Source organism: Anomaloglossus baeobatrachus, chromosome 9 (assembly GCF_048569485.1).
Source record: "Anomaloglossus baeobatrachus isolate aAnoBae1 chromosome 9, aAnoBae1.hap1, whole genome shotgun sequence".
NCBI lineage: Eukaryota > Metazoa > Chordata > Amphibia > Anura > Aromobatidae > Anomaloglossus > Anomaloglossus baeobatrachus.
Genome location: NC_134361.1, coordinates 122,892,883 through 122,914,578, shown reverse-complemented (window position 1 = coordinate 122,914,578; position 21,696 = coordinate 122,892,883). Strand labels below are relative to the sequence as shown.

At 52.9% G+C, this 21,696-nt stretch overlaps 1 protein-coding gene across 1 annotated transcript in view; it reads left to right on the top strand.

The window, feature by feature from the left end:
- The window catches only part of LOC142251842 (uncharacterized), a 59,947-nt gene extending 40,352 nt beyond the window's left edge, over positions 1-19,595 (top strand). The window contains 3 exon segments of the mRNA XM_075324890.1: positions 11,172-11,552; positions 11,554-11,749; positions 19,120-19,595. Of these exon segments, the coding sequence (XP_075181005.1) occupies positions 11,172-11,552; positions 11,554-11,749; positions 19,120-19,595 (1,053 nt within the window).
- Positions 19,596-21,696: the final 2,101 nt, after the last annotated feature.

The following is a 21,696-nucleotide window of genomic DNA, read 5'->3' as shown; positions in this document are numbered from 1 at the left end:
TGTCACACGGCAGGCGGCCAATAGAAGCAGAGGGGCGGAGATGAGCGGGACGTAAACATCCCGCCCACCTCCTTCCTTCCTCATTGCAGCCGGGACGCAGGTAAGGCGATGTTCCTCGCTCCTGCGGCTTCACACACAGCGATGTGTGCTGCCGCAGGATCGAGGAACAACATGGTAATATCGGTCCTTCCGAAATTATGGAAATGACCAACGCTACACCGATCATACGATTTCGACGCTTTTGCGCTCGTTAATCATAGTAAAAAGGATTCACATACTCTGATGTCGACAGCGACGCCGGATGTGTGTCACTTTCGATTTGACCCCACCGACATCGCACCTGCGATGTCGTAGTGTGCAAGGTACCCCTAAGGCTATGTCTGCACTTTGCGTCGTCCTAGTTGCAGTTCTAAACGCATCCTCTGGCAGAAATTGCTTTTGCCAAAGTTGCTTTTGACCACAAAATCGCGGTAAAAATGCATGCGTTTTTACCGCGTTTTAGCCACGTTTTTAGCGCTTTTTACATGCTTTTCCATTGCGTTTAGACAGATGCGTTTTGAACATTAAGACACTGATAATTAAAGTTTAAACAGTCAAACAATGAAAAAAGGGAAAAAAAAGGAACACATAATTATTGAAATCATAACGAAAATAGTTATATTTCATATAATTATAGCGGTTTTATACTATTTATGGCTAAAATAGCAATAAATTAATATTTTTCATTAATTTAATTGTTGGACTATGTGTGTGTGTAAAGGGACATATCATTTCATTATTTTGATGTCAGAAAAGCATGTGTTAATGTAGTCCAAAACGCATTCTTTCTGCAGCTAAAAAGCATCTAAAACTCTGGAATTTTGATGTTGCTTGCTTTTTGCTACTTCTCATTGACTTCAATGTTAGCAAAACACAGCCCAAATGGCAAGAACAATTGACATGCTGCTTCTTTGAACGCAGAGTTTTTGCCCAAATTTATGCAAATTAAACGCAGCGTTTTGAACTGCAAAGTGTGCACAAGAAATCCACTTTTCCCATAGACTTTGCAGGAAAGTCAAAACGCATGCGTTTTGGTATGAAAACGCTGCAGTTCAAAATGCTGCAGAAAAGCAGGTGAAAACGCAAAGTGCGGACACAGCCTAAGGCCAAAAACACACTTCCGCATAAAAAACGGACGTGTCTCATGTTCCGTTTTTCGGGTCCGTGTTCCGTTTTTAGGGGCGTTTCTCCAGTACGTATGACATCCGTGTGATGGCGTATGCTTTCCGTGTGTACGTGTGGAATTCCGTTTTGGCATAAAATACGTACGTATGCAATCCGTGTGCCGTCCGTTTTTAGAGGTCCGCATTCTTACCCAAATAAGTCGTTGTTAATCTTTCATCATGAGATCCTGGTGTTGTTAATTGGTCTAATTCCATCCCTCATCGGTGGATAAGGTTTAAAAACATTTCAAATCATTGTTTTTAGGCTCTTCCACTCATTAGACTGACTCCAAAATGTCTCTCTCCAATGAAGCAACCATGTATTTGCTATGGTTGATATCTTGGAGATTTGGGGTTAGGAGACAAATGCTTGAATATGAACCACCTGTTGAAAAAAGATCCACCCCCTTGTCAAGCTAAGGAAGACGCATGGCCATTTTAATATTCTTTATGGAGAAATGCCCAAATTTCCACCTAAATTTCAAGCATACTGCCATATAACCATGTGGCGCCCTGGACAAGCCAGGGGCCACAGAGAACAACACCCACACACCCCACACTCCCAGCAGGCACACCGAAGTCAGACACAAAACCCTTGTTGCCTTCCTCCAGGGGCTGATGTCCACACCAGGGGGTGGAGCCAGGCGGTTGGTCTTCACCCACCAAGGAGTTCACAGTCCTGGAGGCGGGAAAACCAGACAGACTAGTGTTGGAGGTGAAAGTGAGAAGAAAGAAGGAGTAGTTGAGCAGCCTGAAGTTGGTCCGGGTGTGTGGCCCGGACAGATCAGCAAGCTTAGCAGACAGTGGTGACCGTCTGCAGGAGTGGCCTATCGGAGTTTACCGTAAGGACCGTGGATGGTCGGTGGCCCAGCGGTACCGGACCGGTACGCAAAGAGAAGCCAGCACCATCTGGCAGGGGCTTACGGACCCCGGCAAGGCTAGGAGTCGCCGTGAATTTGCCAAATTCGTTAGTGAAGGGAACCTCCTGGGTTTCCCAACAGCCAAGTCCCGACAGAAGGCAACAGTCCAACCAAGTGAGGGAGACACCGCCACCGCCAAGGCAACCGTTTCTCAGGGCCAGCGCCTGCGGGCAAAAGGGGCTCCTCCAGCCTATATCCAAGCCGGGGAGCGAGTTACCGGTGGGAACCCATTGGAACCATCTACCGTATCTAGGTGCAGGGAAAGGCAGTCACCATCAACCTGCCGGGAGAAAACAACACCGCAGCCGTCTGTGAGACCCGTCCATCCAGCCGTGTGTTTTACCGAGAACTGTGTCCTCATCATTGGCTGAGTGAGTACCACCGTGCCGTGCGGCACAGCGCTGCCCCCGCGACCCTGCACCTCACCAGGCTCCGTAACCCGCCTGCCATTCATCCCTACCCCATCACCGGGCCCCGGGACAACCAACCCCCTACCCACGGAGGGGAAAACTAACAACAAAGCTGCTCCCTGTCACCGCTCCCGGGATCCCCGTCCAGAGCAGCGGTGGTGTCACCAATATCACCACAACCGTGGGTGGCGTCACGGACAATAATCAAAAAACCCCCACAATCAAAAATCCCCCTTTTCACTCACGGGCGAGGAACGCCGCTCGATTCCCCGGGATCCGGCCCACCGCTCGAGCCACCACCGAGCAGCAGCAGCCGCAGCGGCAGCTGGACCCGAGCAGTGGGAGAGCGCAGCATCCCCTCCTCCGCCCGCGACAACTTGGCGTCACGAACAGGATCCTACCGTTCTACCGACTGGTGGAAGTGCGCCTTGTGTGTCCGCCAGAGGTGTCCGGCCGGAAAATTTGAAAAGCCGCCATCTTGGGCGCGAAGAGTTCCCGCTCGAGCGTCTCCTCGAGTAGTGAAGGCGCAAAGGCCTAAACCCCGCCCCGATAGAGGAGGAGCCGAAAAGAGGCTAAGGGGGATGAAATGGCGGCTGGTCGCATGTGAGCGCGGCTATAAAAGCAGGGACGCCAGGACCCTGCTGCGATCTTGTTCCTGGGAGGGGCCGCCAGCAAGATGTACATGCCGTCCCGAAGCACCGTAGCCCCCGTGCCTGGAACCGCGGCGTGGGTGCAGATCCGGACCGCGCAGCTCCAACAACGGCTGCAGGTCAAAGTGCAGCTCCTCTTGGAGGAGTGGGAGACTGACATGACGGAGGTCATAGCGACCGTGCGGAGACGCGAGGAGGAAGTTGCGGAAGGGAGGGTGAGTGACCCACGCCCCGGTACCCCTAGTGGGTCGGTCATCGTGGCTGCGGGACCCGGTCTAAACCCCCTCACCCTGCTGCCTCCCTCGCCACCCGTCCCGGCTGCCATGACCCCGCCACTAGGCCCCCTACCCCCGCAACCGGTAGCGATACCCAGCGTGTCCGCCCAGGCGGACCGACCTGTAGCCGGAGCCCGTAGCTGACCGGAGGTGCTACCATGGAAAGCCCCGAAGCCTGAACCGGAGGCACCCCCCGAGAGATTCCCCGAGCCGGAGCCGACAGACCGCTCCGTGCCGAAGGCCCAGCGGAGGAAAGCCCCTGTGCCTATCCCCCACACCTCGGCTGAGGTTGCGCCGGGTTGCCGCTGCAAGGCGGCGTCCAAGGCCAAGTCACCACGGGACCTTCCGCCCAGATGACCAGCAGTGGGCAGTATCCAAAAGGTCTCGCGGGGCCGACCCGTGCGCCGGAGCTCGCAGCAGCGCCGTACTGGGATAGGGAGCCGGTACCGTTGGGCCCAGAAATCGAGGAAAGGGAAAGGAAGAAGGCGGAGTTGGTGGCCCGTGCAATCCGGGAGAAAGAGAGTCTCCGCAAAGCGACCTTCCGTGTCCTGGGCCCCCTATATGAAGGGCAGGTGAGACGGTTTGATGTCCGCCGGGGCTATGGCTTCATATACGAACCGGGCCTAGAGGACGAAGTATTCATAGCCCGGTGGGATGTTAATGCCCACCTGCCGGAGGAGCACCCAGGCCGTAACCTGATGCCGGGCGACCTGGTGCAGTACACCCGGCACTGTGGGGAGAGGGGGTGGTTTGCGCTGGATGCCAAGCTGAGGGGCAGCCAAGAGGCCTGGGTGTCCACCGCATCCCCCCCCCAGCAGACACCGAAGAGTCGGAGTAAGGGCAGCGGAATGCCGTTGTCACCGTCCCCGTTGGGACCACCAACATTGTGTGTTAAAAAAATGCAGTTTGAAAAGTTTGAAAATGAATGATAAGTGAATGATACCATGGAAAAGTCACCTGATTTGCAACCTTGATTTGAAACCGGTCGTTGCCGGCAACTGGTCCCCGTTGGGACCCCCTTCACCATTTTTTGCATAAGGAACTCTTTATGAACAGGCCCGAGAACTAGCAGGGCAACCACAAACTTGTGGCATGTAAATAAATATGTTGTTGTGGCTTCTACCGTTACCGCCTCCGGAGAGGCAGATTGGAGTAAGGGCCCGCAGTGGAGCAGGCTGAGGCCCAGCCACCACCGGAACCGGTGGCAATCCTCTGGGGGTTTCAGGGGTTCCCCATGGACGTGGGTCCCCTGAAAAGGACAGAACCCGCTCGGGCAACTTGTGCAGGACTGGGGTCAAGGGGTGCTGCCTATTTGCTTAGGGGCAGCATCAGGGCCAGGTTGCTTGGGTGGGAGAGAGTGGAAGCCGTAACCGTTTAGTACCGTTAGTAACGTTTAAGTAAGAGTACCTCCCAATGTGGGAAGAAGGTATTATAATTGTATGTGTGTTACCGTTTTTCTATCTTTTCCAGTTTGTGAAAATAAAACCGGTGATGGACGGGCAGCCCGCGGACGGTCTGCATTTAACTAAGGGGGAATGTGGCACCCTGGACAAGCCAGGGGCCACAGAGAACAACACCCACACACCCCACACTCCCAGCAGCAGCAGGCACACCGAAGTCAGACACAAAACCCTTGTTGCCTTCCTCCAGGGGCTGATGTCCACACCAGGGGGTGGAACACCCACCAAGGAGTTCACAGTCCTGGAGGCGGAAAAACCAGACAGACTAGTGTTGGAGGTGAAAGTGAGCAGAAGGAAGGAGTAGTTGAGCAGCCTGAAGTTGGTCCGGGTGTGTGGCCTGGACAGATCAGCAAGGTTGGCAGACGGTGGTGACCGTCTGCAGGAGTGGCCTATCGGAGTTTACCGTAAGGACCGTGGACGGGCGGTGGCCCGGCGGTACCGGACCGGTACGCAAAGAGAAGCCAGCACCATCTGGCAGGGGCTTACGGACCCCGGCAAGGCTAGGAGTCGCCGTGAATTTGCCAAATTCGTTAGTGAAGGGAACCTCCTGGGTTTCCCAACAGCCAAGTCCCGACAGAAGGCAATAGTCCAACCAAGTGAGGGAGACACCGCCACCGCCAAGGCAACCGTTTCTCAGGGCCAGCGCCTGCGGGCAAAAGGGGCTCCTCCGGCTTATATCCAAGCCGGGGAGCGGGTTACCGGTGGGAACCCATTGGAACCATCTACCGTATCTAGGTGCAGGGAAAGGCAGTCACCATCAACCTGCCGGGAGAAAACAACACCGCAGCCGTCTGTGGGACCCGTCCATCCAGCCGTGTGTTTTACCGAGAACTGTGTCCTCATCATTGGCTGAGTGAGTACCACCGTGCCGTGCGGCACAGCGCTGCCCCCACGACCCTGCACCTCACCAGGCTCCGTAACCCAACTGCCATTCATCCCTACCCCATCACCGGGCCCCGAGACAACAAACCCCCTACCCACAGAGGGGAGAACTACCAACAAAGCTGCTCCCTGTCACCGCTCCCGGGATCCCCGTCCAGAGCAGCGGTGGTGTCACCAATATCACCACAACCGTGGGTGGCGTCACGGACAATAATCAAAAAAACCCCACAATCAAAAATCCCCCTTTTCACTTACGGGCGAGGAACGCCGCTCGAGTCCCCGGGATCCGGCCCACCGCTCGAGCCACCACCGAGCAGCAGCGGCAGCGGCAGCCGGACCCGAGCAGTGGGAGAGCGCAGCGTCCCCTCCTCCGCCCGCGACAACCATAACATCCTTTGACAACATCCTTGGCCTTGTGCATCACCAATTGAAACATCAGGACATTTGACAATTTGACAATTGACCTGATAGATTGGAAACAAGTGTTGCTGATGTTTGGATTAAAGAGAGACTAGATGTGAGAAGGGCACCACCCTCCGGGATCTCCTGGCATACAGCAATGTCATAGACAAACAAAGAGAAAGAGTATGCCACAATAGGGATCACCAGAAGAAATGTTTTTTTAGAAAATTGAAAAAACTTTATTATATCATAAGTGTACAAAATAGTGGTTCAAGGGACAATCAAACAGAGCACAAGGATTAATGTACAAAGGGAAACACACATTGAAACATTAAAAACATTTAAAACAAAATGCCCAAATAAGGTATGGTTACTGGACACGCTAACCCCACCATGAATATCAACACTGTTATGTGTCAAATAACAATTTTCTCATATATGAAATAAGGCCCCACTGAGAATTTTCAATCAATATCCTCCTTTAACATGCATTATCCTGTATTGGTCACTGCAAAGCCTGTATCCAGTCTGAAAATTCATCAAAAAGTTGGTACAACTGAAGTCCACTGTTTTGTAGCATGGAATTCAATACATATATTTAAATCAGTGGTGAATTAATATCAAACATACCACATGTGAAAAAGACTATTTCATTATTGGTATTGAACCTTATCTTTCATTGGCCGGCCAGACACTCAGCAGTACAGAACAGGTACATATAAGTCAGCATAGGTTTAGTGAGGCGCCAATGTATGTAAAGCGCCGTGGAATCAATAGCGCCATACAAATGAACAAAATTGTTATTATTATTATCTCAACGGATATCAGATTAGACCTTGAGAATCATCACCCATTGGGTTCAGATCATCAGCCCGGGTAGACGGTGATATACACAAGGGGAGGCCTTTACTGGCCAGCCACGCTGTAGAGTAGTTGAATGTGTGGCACCCTGGACAAGCCAGGACATCACAGGTACTGCAATAACACACCCCACACCCCGGTTAGGCACATCAGTCACACACAAATCCTTGTTGCCTCCCTCCAGGGGCTGATGACCACACCAGGTGGGGTGGAGCCAGGCGGTTGGCCCCACCCACTGAGGAGTTCACAGTCCTGGAGGCGGGAAAGGAAGACAGTGGAGTGAAGAAGAGTAGGGAGAGTGAAGTGGAAGGAGTAAGTGGCAGTAGAGGAGCAGTCTGACCGTGCCCGGGTACGTGGCCCGGGCACATACAGCAAGGTTGGCAGACGGTTGTGACCATCTGCAGGAGGGGCCGATCGAGGCGGAACGTAGGCCTGGGGCGGGCGGTGGCCCGCCGGTACCGAACCGGGGAGCGAAGAGAAGCCAGCACCATCCGGCAGGGCCTACGGACCCCGACCAGGCTTGGAGTCGCCGTAAAACCGGTCAAATCCATCAGCGACGGGAACCTCCGGGGTTTCCCAGCAGCAAAGACCCGATTGAAGGCAACCGCTCAACCGTGAAGGGAAATACAGTCACCACCAAGACTACAATTCCCAGGGCCAGAGCCTGCGGGCAAAAGGGGCTCCCACGGCATCCATCCACGCTGGGGAGCGGGCTACCGGTGGGAAGCCATCGGGGCCGAAAATACACTACAGGTGCAGGGAAAGGCAGTCACCGCCAACCTACCGGGAGTGACCACCGCAGCCGGCTGCGGGACCCGTCCATCCAGCCGTTTGTTTTACCAGAGACTCTGTATACGTTATTGGCTGAGTGAGTACCACCGTGCCGTCTGGCACCGCGCTGCCCCCGCGACCCTGCACCTCACCAAACCCTGCCATCCACATTCCAGTTACCCTCACCGGGCCCCGGGACCACCAAAGCCCCCTACACACGGAGGGGAGAGAAACATCTTGGCTGCTCCCTGTCATCGCTCCCGGGATCCCCCGTCCAGAGCAGCGGTGGTGTACCAACCTCACCACAAACCGTGGGTGGCGTCACAAACCAAATTCCCAAACCAAACCAACCCCTTTCACTCACGGGCGAGGAGCGCCGCTCGAGTCCCCGGATCCGGCCCACCGCTTGAGCCACCGAGCAGCAGCAGCAGCCGGACCCGAGCCGCGAGCGCAGTCGAGCAGTGCATCCCCCCGCCCGCGACAACTTGGCGTCACGAACAGGATCTTACCGTTTTACTGCCTGGTAGAGGTGCGCCTTGTGTCCCGCCGGCGGTGTCCGGCCGGAAGATTTCAGAATCCGCCATCTTGGACGCGAAAAGTTCCTCGCTCGAGCGTCTTCCCGAGCAGTGGAGGCGCGAAAGCCGAAGCTCCGCCCGTGAAGAGGAGGTGCTGAGAAGAAACCAAGGGGGGCGAAAACAAGATATCTGCGCCCAACGAGGCCGCAGGAGAAGCGGCGGTCGCAGCCGCAGCGGCGCCCGCGAATGAGAATGGGCCAGGCCGTGCTCCGGCCGCACGAGCAGGTGAGGTCGCGGCCCCCGCCATTGCCCAGGTGATGCCGTTTTCCTTGCCCTATGTGCCCGGAGCTACCTGGTTGCCGTATGACGGGAAACCTGATGCTTTACAGGTCTTCCGGAAGAAGCTTAATCCGGTCTTAGAACTGTATCCCCTGACCGATAAGCAACGTGCAGCGGTGGTGCTGGGGCAGCTAGCCGGCGTGGCTGAGCAGGAGGCGGAGACCTGGGCCGAGGGGGACCGGGCCTCTGTGGCCACCATCTTTGAGAAGCTGCAGATTGCCTTCGAGACCCGCACCGAAGCCGAGCTGCGGATGCAGTTTTATCAATGCCGACAACGGCCCGCGGATAGTATTCGGGACTATGCCTTGCGCCTGCAGACCGCCCTCCGCACACTGAAGCGGGTGGACACCATTAATGATGCGGACAGCAACAAAATGTTAGTTGAGCAGTTCGTGCAGGGGATGGGATCCCCGGAGGACCGCAAGCAACTCCGGCTGTGGGCACTAGAACACCCTAATGTGGACTTTGCCGTGTTAAAAGAACGGGCCATTAAAGCTCTGCAGCCCCCAGCATCCGAAGTCCCTGAGCAGCCCCATGGCCAGCTGAGACGGCTCCCATCGTGGTGGCCCCTGCTCTCCCAACCCCTTCGGTGCCTGTCGCCCCAGGCGGAATGATGGAGGAACTGGCTGCCCAGGTCCGCCGCATGGATGGAGACCTCGCCAAGATCCTCGCCGCACTCCAGCCTCCGACCAGATCCCAGCCCCCGGGGAAGATGCAGCTCACCGACAGCCATGAGGACGTCCCCTGGATGCAGCGGAGAAGGGCCAATGACTCACGGTATGGACCTCCGATTTGTTACAGGTGCAGCAAGCCCGGCCACTACTCCCGACGGTGCCCGTTAAACGAACAACCCTTGGGCCACGGGCCAATCCTCAGGAGTAGAACCCAGTGGCCCCCCAGATTGGCGGGATCGGTACATTGGAGCCTGGCCCATCATCCCCCTGGCAGTAGACGGCGTCCCGCTGATGGCCCTACTGGACACTGGATCCCAGGTAACCACAATACCATACACACTGTATCAGCGGTATTGGGGGAAGGTCGAATTTGCCCCCCCAAACAGTAGCATGACACTTATCGCCGCTGATGGACTCCCATTGACTCAAGTGGGGTACAAACATGTGGCCATGACTGTGGGACGAGCTGAACTGCAACACTGCAACACCAGGGGATGATTGTGATAATGAATGAACCCAGTGATCATAACCCGAAGGAGTGCTAGGGACAAATGTGATGGAGCACTGTATGAGTGAGGTGCTGACCCTCCTGCGGCAGCTGGCCGCCACAGCGGCAGGGAGCCGACAGAGAGCTGTGCAGCGTGAGATCCGGACCTTGATGTATCGACAGCAAGTGAACGCGACAGGAGGAGAGATTGGAGGAGTGAGAGTGATGGATGCGGCCCCTTTGATTGTGTCTCCCAGGAGCGAGATGATGATTTGGTGTAGGGCAGCGGTAGGTCCCCAAGGGCGAGACTACCCCGCCATGGTAGAGCCCATGCCCTCTGAACACTGGCCCACAGTAATGGCCGCCCGAGGGGTGGTAGTCGTCAAGAAAGGGAGAGTGCCCGTAAGGGTGTTGAACTGTGGGGAAGAGGAGATTAGGCTTCCCCGGTACGCTACCCTCACCAAGTTGCTCACTCTAGATCCCCACACCATCCGTGAGGCCGTTCCTCCGATCTCACCGCCTACTGCCAGTCCTCACCCATCCCTGGGGGAGTTAGATGAGTGGTGCCAAGAGTTACACGTAGGCACTGATGATACCCCCACACATCACAAAGAAGGGGTATACCTGGTGGTATAGGAGTATGAGCGAGTTTTCAGCAAACATTCTTTAGATTTTGGGCGGATTAAAGGGGTCCAACACTATATCCCCACCGGTGAACATCCCCTTATTAAAGAGAGATACAGACCTATTCCCCCTGCACACTACCAATGCACCAAAGACATGTTGAGGAACATGAAGGAGGCGGGGGTTATTAGGGACAGCTGTAGTCCCTGGGCCGCCCCGTTGGTGCTGGTCAAAAAGAAGGATGGCACCATGAGGATGTGTGTGGATTACCGGAAGATTAACCAGATAACGCATAAGGATGCCTACCCTCTGCCTCGCATTGAAGAGTCCCTGGCCGCGCTGAGAACCGCTAACTACTTCTCTACCCTTGACCTCACCAGTGGGTACTGGCAGGTGGCCGTGGCGCCTGAAGACCGGGAGAAGACCGCCTTCGCTACTCCCATGGGACTTTGTGAGTTTCTCAGCATGCCGTTCGGGCTGTGCAATGCCCCCGGAACCTTCCAACGGCTGATGGAATGCTGTCTGGGACACCTAAATTTCGAGACCGTCTTGTTTTACCTGGACGATGTAATTGTGTACTCACAGACGTATGAAGCCCACCTGGAGCACCTAGCTGAGGTGTTCGCATCCCTTGCCAAGTATGGGATGAAATTAAAACCCTCAAAGTGTCACCTGTTGAAGCCCAGAGTGTAGTACCTCGGACATGTGGTGGGCGCGGAAGGTGTCGCCCCCGACCCCGAAAAGGTCACTGCCATCCAAGACTGGCCAAGACCGACCACGGTGAGGGAGGTGAGACAGTTCCTGGGTCTGGTGGGATACTACCGCCACTTCATTAAGGGGTACACGAAAATGGCTGCCCCCATGCAAGACCTCCTCGTGGGACAGACCAAGGGTGGTAGACCTCTTGGAGCACCGTTGGCGTGGGAGGAAAAGCATGAAGAATCCTTCCGCCAGCTGAAGGCGGCTCTGACCAGAGAAGAAATCCTAGCGTACCCCGACTACAGCCGCCCATTCATCCTCTACACCGATGCCAGTAATGTGGGCTTGGGGGTTGTCTTATCCCAGGTCCAAGAAGGAAAGGGAAAAGGTGATCGCTTACGCTAGCCGAAAACTTCGACCTACTGAAAGGAACCCTGAGAACTATAGCTCTTTTAAGCTCGAGCTCTTAGCACTGGTGTAGGCTATCACCGAGCGGTTCCGCAATTACCTGGCAGCAGCCAAGTTCACCGCTTACACGGACAATAACCCGCTAACCCATCTGGATACAGCTAAGCTGGGTACACTGGAGCTGCGGTGGGTGGCCAGGTTAGCCAATTACGATTTCACCATCAAATACCGGGCCGGCCGTACAAATGTTAATGCCGATGCACTCTCCCGGATGCCCCACCTGTCGGAACAACAGGTGAACCTAGACCCGCTGCCCAGTCAGGGGTGGCAAGAAGCTCAGGACCAGGCACCAGCGGTCCGCTTGGTCAAGACCCTGGTGGAACAGGGCTCTGCTGGGATAGACCCTGCCGCCCCTGCCGAGGCCCAACGCCTGTGGCGAGAACGAACCCAGCTGTACCTGCACCAAGGGAAGCTGTATCGGGAGCTGATCAACCCAAAGACCCATGAGAAGGTTCGCCAGCTAGTAATTCCCCGGGCTAGCGTGCCCACTGTCCTACAGGCATACCATGACGGTGCTGGGCACTTCGGGTGGAAAAAGCTGGAGATGCTGTTGAGGGAGTGGTTCTATTGGAGTGGAATGCGGGAATCTGTGGAGGCCTGGTGCCAAGAATGCGGTCCCTGCGCATTGAGAAGAAAGGACGAGGCAAGCCAGAAGGCACCTCTACGCCCAATCGTTACGCATCAACCGCTGGAGCTGGTTGCCCTCGACCACGTGAAGCTCACCCCCAGCCGAAGTGGGTATACCTACGCTCTGACCATTGTAGACCACTATTCAAGATTTATGGTGGTTGTCCCGGTTAAGGACCTGACCGGCCGTACCGCCGCTAGAGCATTCCAGGCTTACTTCTGTCGACCGCATGGGTACCCAGAGAGGGTGCTTACCGACCGCGGCCCGGCCTTTGAAGCGGAGGTATTCCAAGAATTCTGCCAGTTGTACGGCTGCAAGAAAATTCGGACCACGCCTTACCATGCCCAAACCAATGGCATGTGTGAAAAGATGAACCACTTGGTCCTGGCCTCCTCAACACGTTACCGCTGGAAGAACGGAATCTGCGGCCGGAGAAGCTACCTGACCTGGTCGATATGTACAACAACATCCCTTCCAGCTCTACAAAATGCACACCGGCGTACCTGATGAGAGCTCGGCCCGGCCGGCTGCCAGTGGACCTAGAAATGGGTTTGGAAGCCCCAGAAGCACTCCCTTCGACTACTGGAGGGGACACTCGGCGGAGGGCGCAGTACCGACAGGTCCAAGAATACGTGGAAAAGAACTTGTGCCAGAGTCGGGGACAGCAGGAGCAGTGCTTCAACAAGAAGGCACCTGCGGGGTCCCTTCCAGCCTGGGGATGTAGTGCTGAAGCGAAAAAGAAGAACCCATAAGCTGGACGATCAATGGGAAAAGACCCCGTATGTAGTACAACCCACCGGATGGGAGAATGGGAAGGCCTACCAGATCAGCCGTGACCAGGGGAAGACTTTGGCCACGGTTTCCCGAGACCATCTGAAAAGGTGCCCATCACCACTGAGGGTGGCAACTGAAGCTCCGGTTCCCAGACCGGCTGAGGAGAAAGAAAAAGGGGTAATCCATACCATGATTGGCGACTTCCCGGCAGATTGGCCTACGCAGAACGGCGCAGTGATTCTTCCAGTGACACTGTTCCCACAACCCGTGGATGAGGAAGTAATGGAAGTGGTCGACAATGAGCCAGTGCCCAGGGGTGCACCTGTACCCAGCTCCCCTATGCCTCCGCCTGCCCCACACGATAGATGAGAAGAGGAACCAGTTGTTCCCTCTGTCCCACTGCCTACCACCACTGACATTGGGCCCCGAAGGTCCACACGTCCCAACCTAGGTCGAACCCCGCTTAGGTACAGGGAAACTACTATTTAGGGGTGTGAAATGTTGAGAGTGCAAGTGGGTAAATGAAAATTAATCAACCAAACTGTTACCAGATTTGCAACCGTGGTTGAACCGGCCGTTGCCGGCAAGTTGTCCCTGAAGGGATCCTTTGCATCGTTGGCGTAAGGAACTACTTACGGACACGCCCGAGAACTTGCAGGGCAACCACAAACTTGTGGCATGTAAATAATTTTTGGCCTTATTCTGTGGCCGCCTCCGGAGAGGCTGATTTGGGAGGATGGGCCTGGAGGAAAGGGATGGCTCAGGCCCACCACTACCGAAACCGGTGGCAATCCTCCGGGGGTCAGGGGTCCCTCATGGACGTGGGTCCCCTGAAAGAGACCGTACCCGCTCGGGCAGCTTGGTGATGGACTGGGGTCAAGGGGTGCTGCCCACTTCTTAGGGGCAGCATCAGGGCCAGGTTGTTTGGGCGGGAGAGCGCGGAAGTCGTTACCGTTAATAAACATATACCGTTAGTAACGTTAAAAGTATCGTGCCTCCCGTTAGGGGAAGTTTAAAAAAAAAAATGCTTGTGTTTAATGTTTGATATGTGTTTCTACCTTTTGCAGTTACAAAAATAAAACCGGTGATGGACGGGCAGCCCGCGAACGGTCTGCATTTAACCAAGGGGGAATGTGGCGCCCTGGACAAGCCAGGACGTCACAGGTACTGCAACAACACACCCCACACCCCGGTTAGGCACATCAGTCACACACAAATCCTTGTTGCCTCCCTCCAGGGGCTGATGACCACACCAGGTGGGGTGGAGCCAGGCGGTTGGTCCCACCCACTGAGGAGTTCACAGTCCTGGAGGCGGTAAAGGAAGACAGTGGAGTGAAGAAGAGTAGGGAGAGTGAAGTGGAAGGAGTGAGTGGCAGTAGAGCAGCAGTCTGACCATGTCCGGGTACGTGGCCCGGGCACATACAGCAAGGTTGGCAGACGGTGGTGACCGTCTGCAGGAGGGCCCCATCGACGCGGAACCGTAGAACTGGGGACGGGCGGTGGCCCGCCGGTACCGAACCGGGGAGCGAAGAGAAGCCAGCACCATCCGGCAGGGCCTACGGACCCCGACCAGGCTTGGAGACGCCGTAAAACCGGTCAAATCCGTCAGCGACGGGAACCTCCGGGGTTTCCCAGCAGCAAAGACCCGATTGAAGGCAACCGCTCAACCGTGAAGGGAAATACAGTCACCGCCAAGGCTACAATTCCCAGGGCCAGAGCCTGCGGGCAAAAGGGGCTCCCTCGGCATCCATCCACGCTGGGGAGCGGGCTACTGGTGGGAAGCCATCGGGGCCGAAAATACACTACAGGTGCAGGGAAAGGCAGTCACCGCCAACCTACCGGGAGTGACCACCGCAGCCGGCTGCGGGACCCGTCCATCCAGCCGTTTGTTTTACCAGAGACTCCGTATACGTTATTGGCTGAGTGAGTACCACCGTGCCGTCTGGCACCGCGCTGCCCCCGCGACCCTGCAGCTCACCAAACCCTGCCATCCACATTCCAGTTACCCTCACCGGGCCCCGGGACCACCAAAGCCCCCTATCCACGGAGGGGAGAGAAACATCTCGGCTGCTCCCTGTCATCGCTCCCGGGATCCCCCGTCCAGAGAAGCGGTGGTGTCCCAACCTCACCACAAACCGTGGGTGGCGTCACGAACCAAATTCCCAAACCAACCCCTTTCACTCACGGGCGAGGAGCGCCGCTCGAGTCCCCGGATACGGCCCACCGCTCGAGCCACCGAGCAGCAGGAGCAGCCGGACCCGAGCCATGAGCGTGGTCGAGCAGCGCACCCCCCGCCCGCGACAAATGCATGTGATGGAGCATTGTCCTGCATGAAAATGACGTTTTTCTTGAACGATACCGACTTCTTCCTGTACCACTGCTTGAAAAAGTTATCTTCCAGAAACTGGCAGTAGGTCTGGGAGTTGAGCTTCACTCCATCCTCAACCCAAAAAGGTCCCACAAGTTCATCTTTGATGATACCAGCCCATACCAGTACCCCGCCTCCACCTTGCTGACATCTGATTTGGCTTGGAGCTCTCTGCCCTTTACTGATCCAGCCTCTGGCCCATCCATCTGGCTCATCAAGAGTCACTCTCATTTCATCAGTCCATAAAACCTTTGAAAAATCAGTATGATATTTCTTGGCCCAGTCTGGACGTTTTATCTCATGTTTTTTGTTCAACGGTGGTCATTTTTACAGCCTTCCTTACCTTGGCTATGTCCATGAGTATGGCACACCTTGTGCTTTTGGATACTCCAGTAACGTTGCAGCTCTGAAATATGGCCAAACTGGTGGCAAATGGCATCTTGCCAGCTTCACGCTTGATTTTACTCAATTCATGGGCAGTTATTTTGCGCCTTTTTTGCCTAACACGTTTCTTGCGAACCTGTTGGCTATTTGCCATGAACCACTTGATTGTTCGGTGATCACGCTTCAAAAGTTCGGCAATTTCAAGACTGCTGCATCCCTCTGAAGGACATCTCACAATTTTGGACTTTCAAAGCCCATCAAATCTCTCTTTTGACCCATTTTGCCAAAGGAAAGGAAGTTGCCTAATAATTAAGCACAACTTATATAGGGAGTTGATGTCATTACACCACACCTCTCCTCATTACAGAGATGCACATCACCTGATTTACTTCATTGGTAGTTGGCTCTCAAGCCTATACAGCTTGGAGTAGGACAAAATGTCTAAAAAGTATCATGTGATCAAAATACTTATTTGCCTAATAATTCTGCACACGGTGTATATGTAATGAACGGAAAGCATCGGTCATCTGTTGTGCTGGAACAGTTTACGGGTGCAGCAGAACTGAAGTTGGAAACCTGGTCAGATGTGGATCGGGAATCTGTGCCCACCATCTTTGAAAACTGAAAAGCTGCTTTTCAAACCCACACAGATGCAGAGCTGCGGATGGACTTTGATATTTGCAGGCAGCGGCCCCCGGATAACATGAGAGACTATGCGTTAGTATTGCAGGCTGCACTACGGGCTTTGAAACACATAGATCTCATTTATAAGCAGACAAGAAACAAAATGAAGGTTGAGCAATTCCTGCAAGGATTACAATCCGTAGAGGACCGCAAACAACTGCGCCTGTGGGCCTTAGAACAACCAAACTTGAACTTTGTTATTTTAAAGGACCGAGCAATAAAAGCCCTGCAGTTCCCTGCAACCACAGACTCTGTTTCCTAGTCCTGGCAAACCAGTGCCTCACCAAGGCGGATGGAACCCCCGTCCTCAACTGTGGCACCAGCTAATGAGTAGGCTGCGCCCCCTGGTTTTCCAACTGACTTGTGTTCTCAGGTACAGCAGCTGAGCAAAGACGTTGCTAGGATCCTGCAAGTGATGCAGATCCAGCCGGAATCCAAGCCGTTGGAAAAGATCCAGTTAGCTGATTGCCCTGAGGACGTCCCCTGGATGCGAGGCAGGAGAAACCCATCGTCCAGAGGGAGGAGCAGCGACCGCTACGACTCGTCCGGGAAACCCATCTGCCGTCGTTGCCACAAAGCCGGCCATTTTGCACGCAGGGGTTCTTTAAACCGGCAACCCCTGGGGTCAAGGGCCAACCCCCGAGATTAAGAAGACAAGGCCCAGCTGACTGGCGAGACTGGTATGTAGGAGGACGCCCAATTCTGTCCATCACCTTGGACGGGATCCCCACTTCAGCATTGCTGGATACCGGTTCCCAGGTTACCACCATACCATATGTACTGTACAAAAGGTTTTGGTAAGACACTGAACTTACCCGCCCGGACTCAGGCCTCACTATTTATGCTGTAAATGGAGTACCAGTAAGTCAAATCGGGTTTAAAGAAGTCACCATAAACGTGGGGAGAGTAGAGTTAAAAGGCCAAGGAATAATTGTAGTCGAAAGTGATGTAAATGACAGAAATTCACAGGTGATTCTAGGTACCAATCTCATTGAAAACTGTTTAGGAAAAGTGTTGGTTTTATTCCCACAGATTGCTGAAACTGCAGATGCTGGGCAGCAGAGGGTCCTACAGAGAGAAATCCGCGCACTCCTGCAAAGACAACAGGTAACCCTGTCTGATGGAGAAATTGGTAGTGTACGGCTAATAGACCCTGGCCCCATTGTAATATCACCCAGAAGTGAAATGATGATCTGGTGTGGGGCAGCCATAGGCTTAAGGGGGCAGGACTACCAGGCGGTAGTGGAGCCCATCTATTCAGAAAATTGGGCCACAGTTCTGACAGCCAGAGGAGTGGTTGATGTCCGGCAGGGAAGAGTACCCGTGTGGGTTTTAAATTGTGGGGAGGAGGAAACCAAATTGCCCAGGTGCGCCACCATTGCCAAATTGTTCACAGTAACAGATAACTCTAGCCACACAGTGGAATCCCTGGTCCCATCAGAGCCAGCGGAGGTTGACAACCCAAACAACACTTAGAGGATTGGTGTCAGGAATTATATGTAGGTACTGATTCTACCCTTACACACCAGAAACACAAGGTTTACAGGGTAGTACAGGAATATGAGCAAGTCTTTAGTAAACACCCACTAGACTTTGGGAGGTTCAAAGGGGTACACCATCACATACCCACAGGGAATCACCCTCTCATTAAAGAAAGGTACAGACCTATACCACCTAAGCATTATCAGTGTGCCAAAGAGATGTTAAGGAACATGAAGGAGGCTAGGGTTATCCGAGACAGGGCTAACCCCTGGGTAGCTCCATTAGTTCTGGTGAAAAAGAAGGATGGCACCATGAGAATGTGCGTGGATTATAGGTAGATTAACCAGATAACCCACAAGGATGCCTATCTAAAACCCCATATAGAAGAATCCCTGGCTGCATTGAAGGCTGCTAACTACTTTTCCACCTTAGACCTCACCAGTGGCTATTGGCAAGTCTCCGTTGCAGAAGAGGACCGGGAGAAGACTGCATTTGCCACCCCGATGGGATTGTGTGAGTTTAACAGCATGCCCTTTGGACTCTGCAATTCACCTGGAATGTTTGATGGAATGTTGTCTGGGACACTGCAACTTCGAGACAGTACTGCTCTACCTGGATGACGTGATCGTCTACTCGAAGACCTATGAGGATCATCTGGAGCACTTGGCTGAGGTATTCGAGGCACTATCCAAGTATGGAATGAAGTTGAAACCATCAAAGTGTCACCTGTTGAAACTCAAGTGGGCTTTACACGCTACGATATCGTTAATGATTTATTGTCGGGGTCACGTTGTTTGAGACACACATCCGGCGTCATTAACGATATCGTAGTGTGCGTCACTTATGTGCGACCTAAAACGATCGCAAAAGTGGCTAAAATCGTTTGCCGCGGAGAGGTCGTCCTAAAACCACTGTCAAAGAAGTCTGTCAGTTCCTGGGCCTGGTAGGATACTACAGGAGATTCAGCAAAGGCTACACAAAGATGGCAGCACCCTTCCAGAAACTCTTGGTAGCTCAAACTAAAAAGGGGAAAACATCTGGTCTTCCATTCGAATGGGGTGAGGAAGAAGAAAACTCCTTCATACAGATTTAGATGGCCCTGACTGGTGACGAGATTCTGTCATACCCTGATAACAATCTACCCTTTGTGCTATGCACAGATGCTAGGAACATGGGAGTTGGATCTGTGTTGTCCCAGATACAGAACTGTAAAGAGAGAGTGATTGCCTACGCAAGCAGGAAGCTTCGCCCTACAGAGCGAAACCCTGAGAATTACTGTTCCTTCAAGTTGGAGTTCCTGGGGTTGGTCTGGGCTGTCACAGAGCAGTTTAAACATAACCTGGTAGCCGCGAAGTTTACCATGTTCTCGAACAACAACCGTCTGACCCACTTGAATGCAGCAAAATTGGGTGCATTGGAGCAGCGGTGGGTGGCTCAACTAGCAAATTACAATTTCACAATCAAATATCGTGCTGGTTGCAAGAATGCTAACGCAGATGCATTATCCAGGATGCCTCACTTGTCAGAAAAGGGAGAAGATGTGGATGAGTTGGAAGAAATCGAGTTACCAGGATTCCACCGTCCTAGTGCCTCCCAGTACCAACAGTCTATAACAAACATCAAGAGGCTGTATTAAACCCATTACCTCATCATGGTTGGAAAGAGACTCAAGATGGTGACCCTGCTGTGAAGTTGGTCAAGGAATTGATCACTCAACCAGAGGCGCACCTAGGACCTGATGCTCCACCAAAAGCTCAACAATTGTGGAAGGAAAGAAGCAGGTTATGCATCCACAGAGGTAAACTATGCAGAAGCGTTACCAACCCTAAAACTCATGAAAGAGTGTGTCAAGTGTTGATACCCAGAAGCCACATCCAGATGGTGTTAGAAGCTTACCATGATTGAGCAGGACACATTGGCTGGAAGAAATTGCAAGCATTGCTGCGAGACTGATTCTATTGGATTGGAATGAGAAACTCCATAGAAAACAGGTGCAGAAACTGTGGTCCCTGTGCACTGAGAAGAAAGGATCGCAACAGCCAAAAAGCCCCCCGGCAGCCCATTGTTACCAAACAGCCTTTGGAGCTTGTAGCCCTGGATCACGGGAAGCTGACACCTAGTGGATCATTACTCCAGGTTCTTAATGGTCATCCCAGTTAAAGATTTAACAGCAAAAAGAGTAGCAAAAGCCTTTCAAGCGCATTTCTGCAGACCACATGGATACCCTGAACAGGTATTATCAGACCAAGGACCTGCATTCGAAGCTGACATATTTCAGTAGTTCTGCAACCTGTACAGATGCAAAAAGATTTGCACTACTCCGTTCTATGCACAAACCAATAGCATGTGTGAACGCATGAACCAGATTGTCATCGAATTACTGAAGATCCTCACACTAGAGGAAAGAAACCTGTGGCCTGAGAAGCTACCAGACCTAGTAGATATCTACAATAACATCCCAGTAAGTTCAACAAACTGTACACCAGCTTATCTCATGAGAGCAAGACCTGGAAGACTACCTGTTGATCTGGAAATGGAAGTCATAATGCCAGAATTGGTATCATCAGAGAATGACTGTAACACTACTTGTCAAGCGCAGTACAAGAAAATCCAAGAATGCGTTGAGAACAGCTTGTACCAAAGTCAAGAAAAACAGGAAAAGGACTTTAACATGAAAGCAAAAGCTGTTCCCTTCAAACCAGGAGAAATAGTACTGAAAAGAAAGAAAAGAGTACACAAACTAGACGATCAATGGGAAGCAGAACCTTACACAGTGTTACCCTCAAACAGAGACAACAAGAAAACTTGTGTAATTACCAAGGATCAAGGGAAAACTACATCTACAGTATCTAGAAACCATTTAAAGAAATATCCAGAACAACTCAAATCTCAAGAAGAGATTCTCAGTATCCCTGAAGTACAAGACCAAAAGAAAAGGTGATACACATAATACTTGGAGATTTTCCTGAAAACTGTCCTCAATATAATGGAGCAATCCTTGTAACAGTGCTAACGTTCCCACAACAAGTGGAAGAAATGCATCCAGAAATCATCCAAGAAAAAGTAACCCCAGCTCCAGAAGAACCAGCTGTAGCAACCCCAGAAGAGTTTACAGAAAGTACACTTCAAGATACTCAACCCAGAAGATTGAGAAGTGTCAGGCCAATACTCAGCTCACTTAGTAACACTAGAGTGACACAAACACTGCATACCAGAGCACTACAGAAGCAAATTGACACACCATGTTTACGCAGGTCTACATGTATTAACCTAGGTCAACCTTCGCTCAGGTACAGAAAGTAAAGTAAAGATGTACAACAGTAAATGTAAATATGTAAAAATGTAAATGCTGAGTTAACTTGCCTTTTGAGTGTTTTAAAAATGGACAATTGAAAAAGTTACCAGTTTCGTGTTTTTGATAAAAATGGCCTCAGGCTGTAGGACTTGGAGCAGCCAATACACACTTGTGTATTATAAATATTTTCACCAGTTGTGCCCCACCAAAGTACACCCATCTAGCAGACATTTCTGTGGGCACCGCCACCAGGAGAGGCCCGTGCAGGAGAGGTCTGCGGCAGAGGCGGCCGAGACCTAGTCACCAGTTAAACCGGTGACCTGCCTCCTTAGAAGGGTTCTGGGACCAGGATCTTTGGGTGGTGGGTGCAGGGAGGGATACCCAGGTTGAAACTTTTGAAGTAATGCACCTTTCCTGCGTGAGATGAACCTGTTATGTCTTA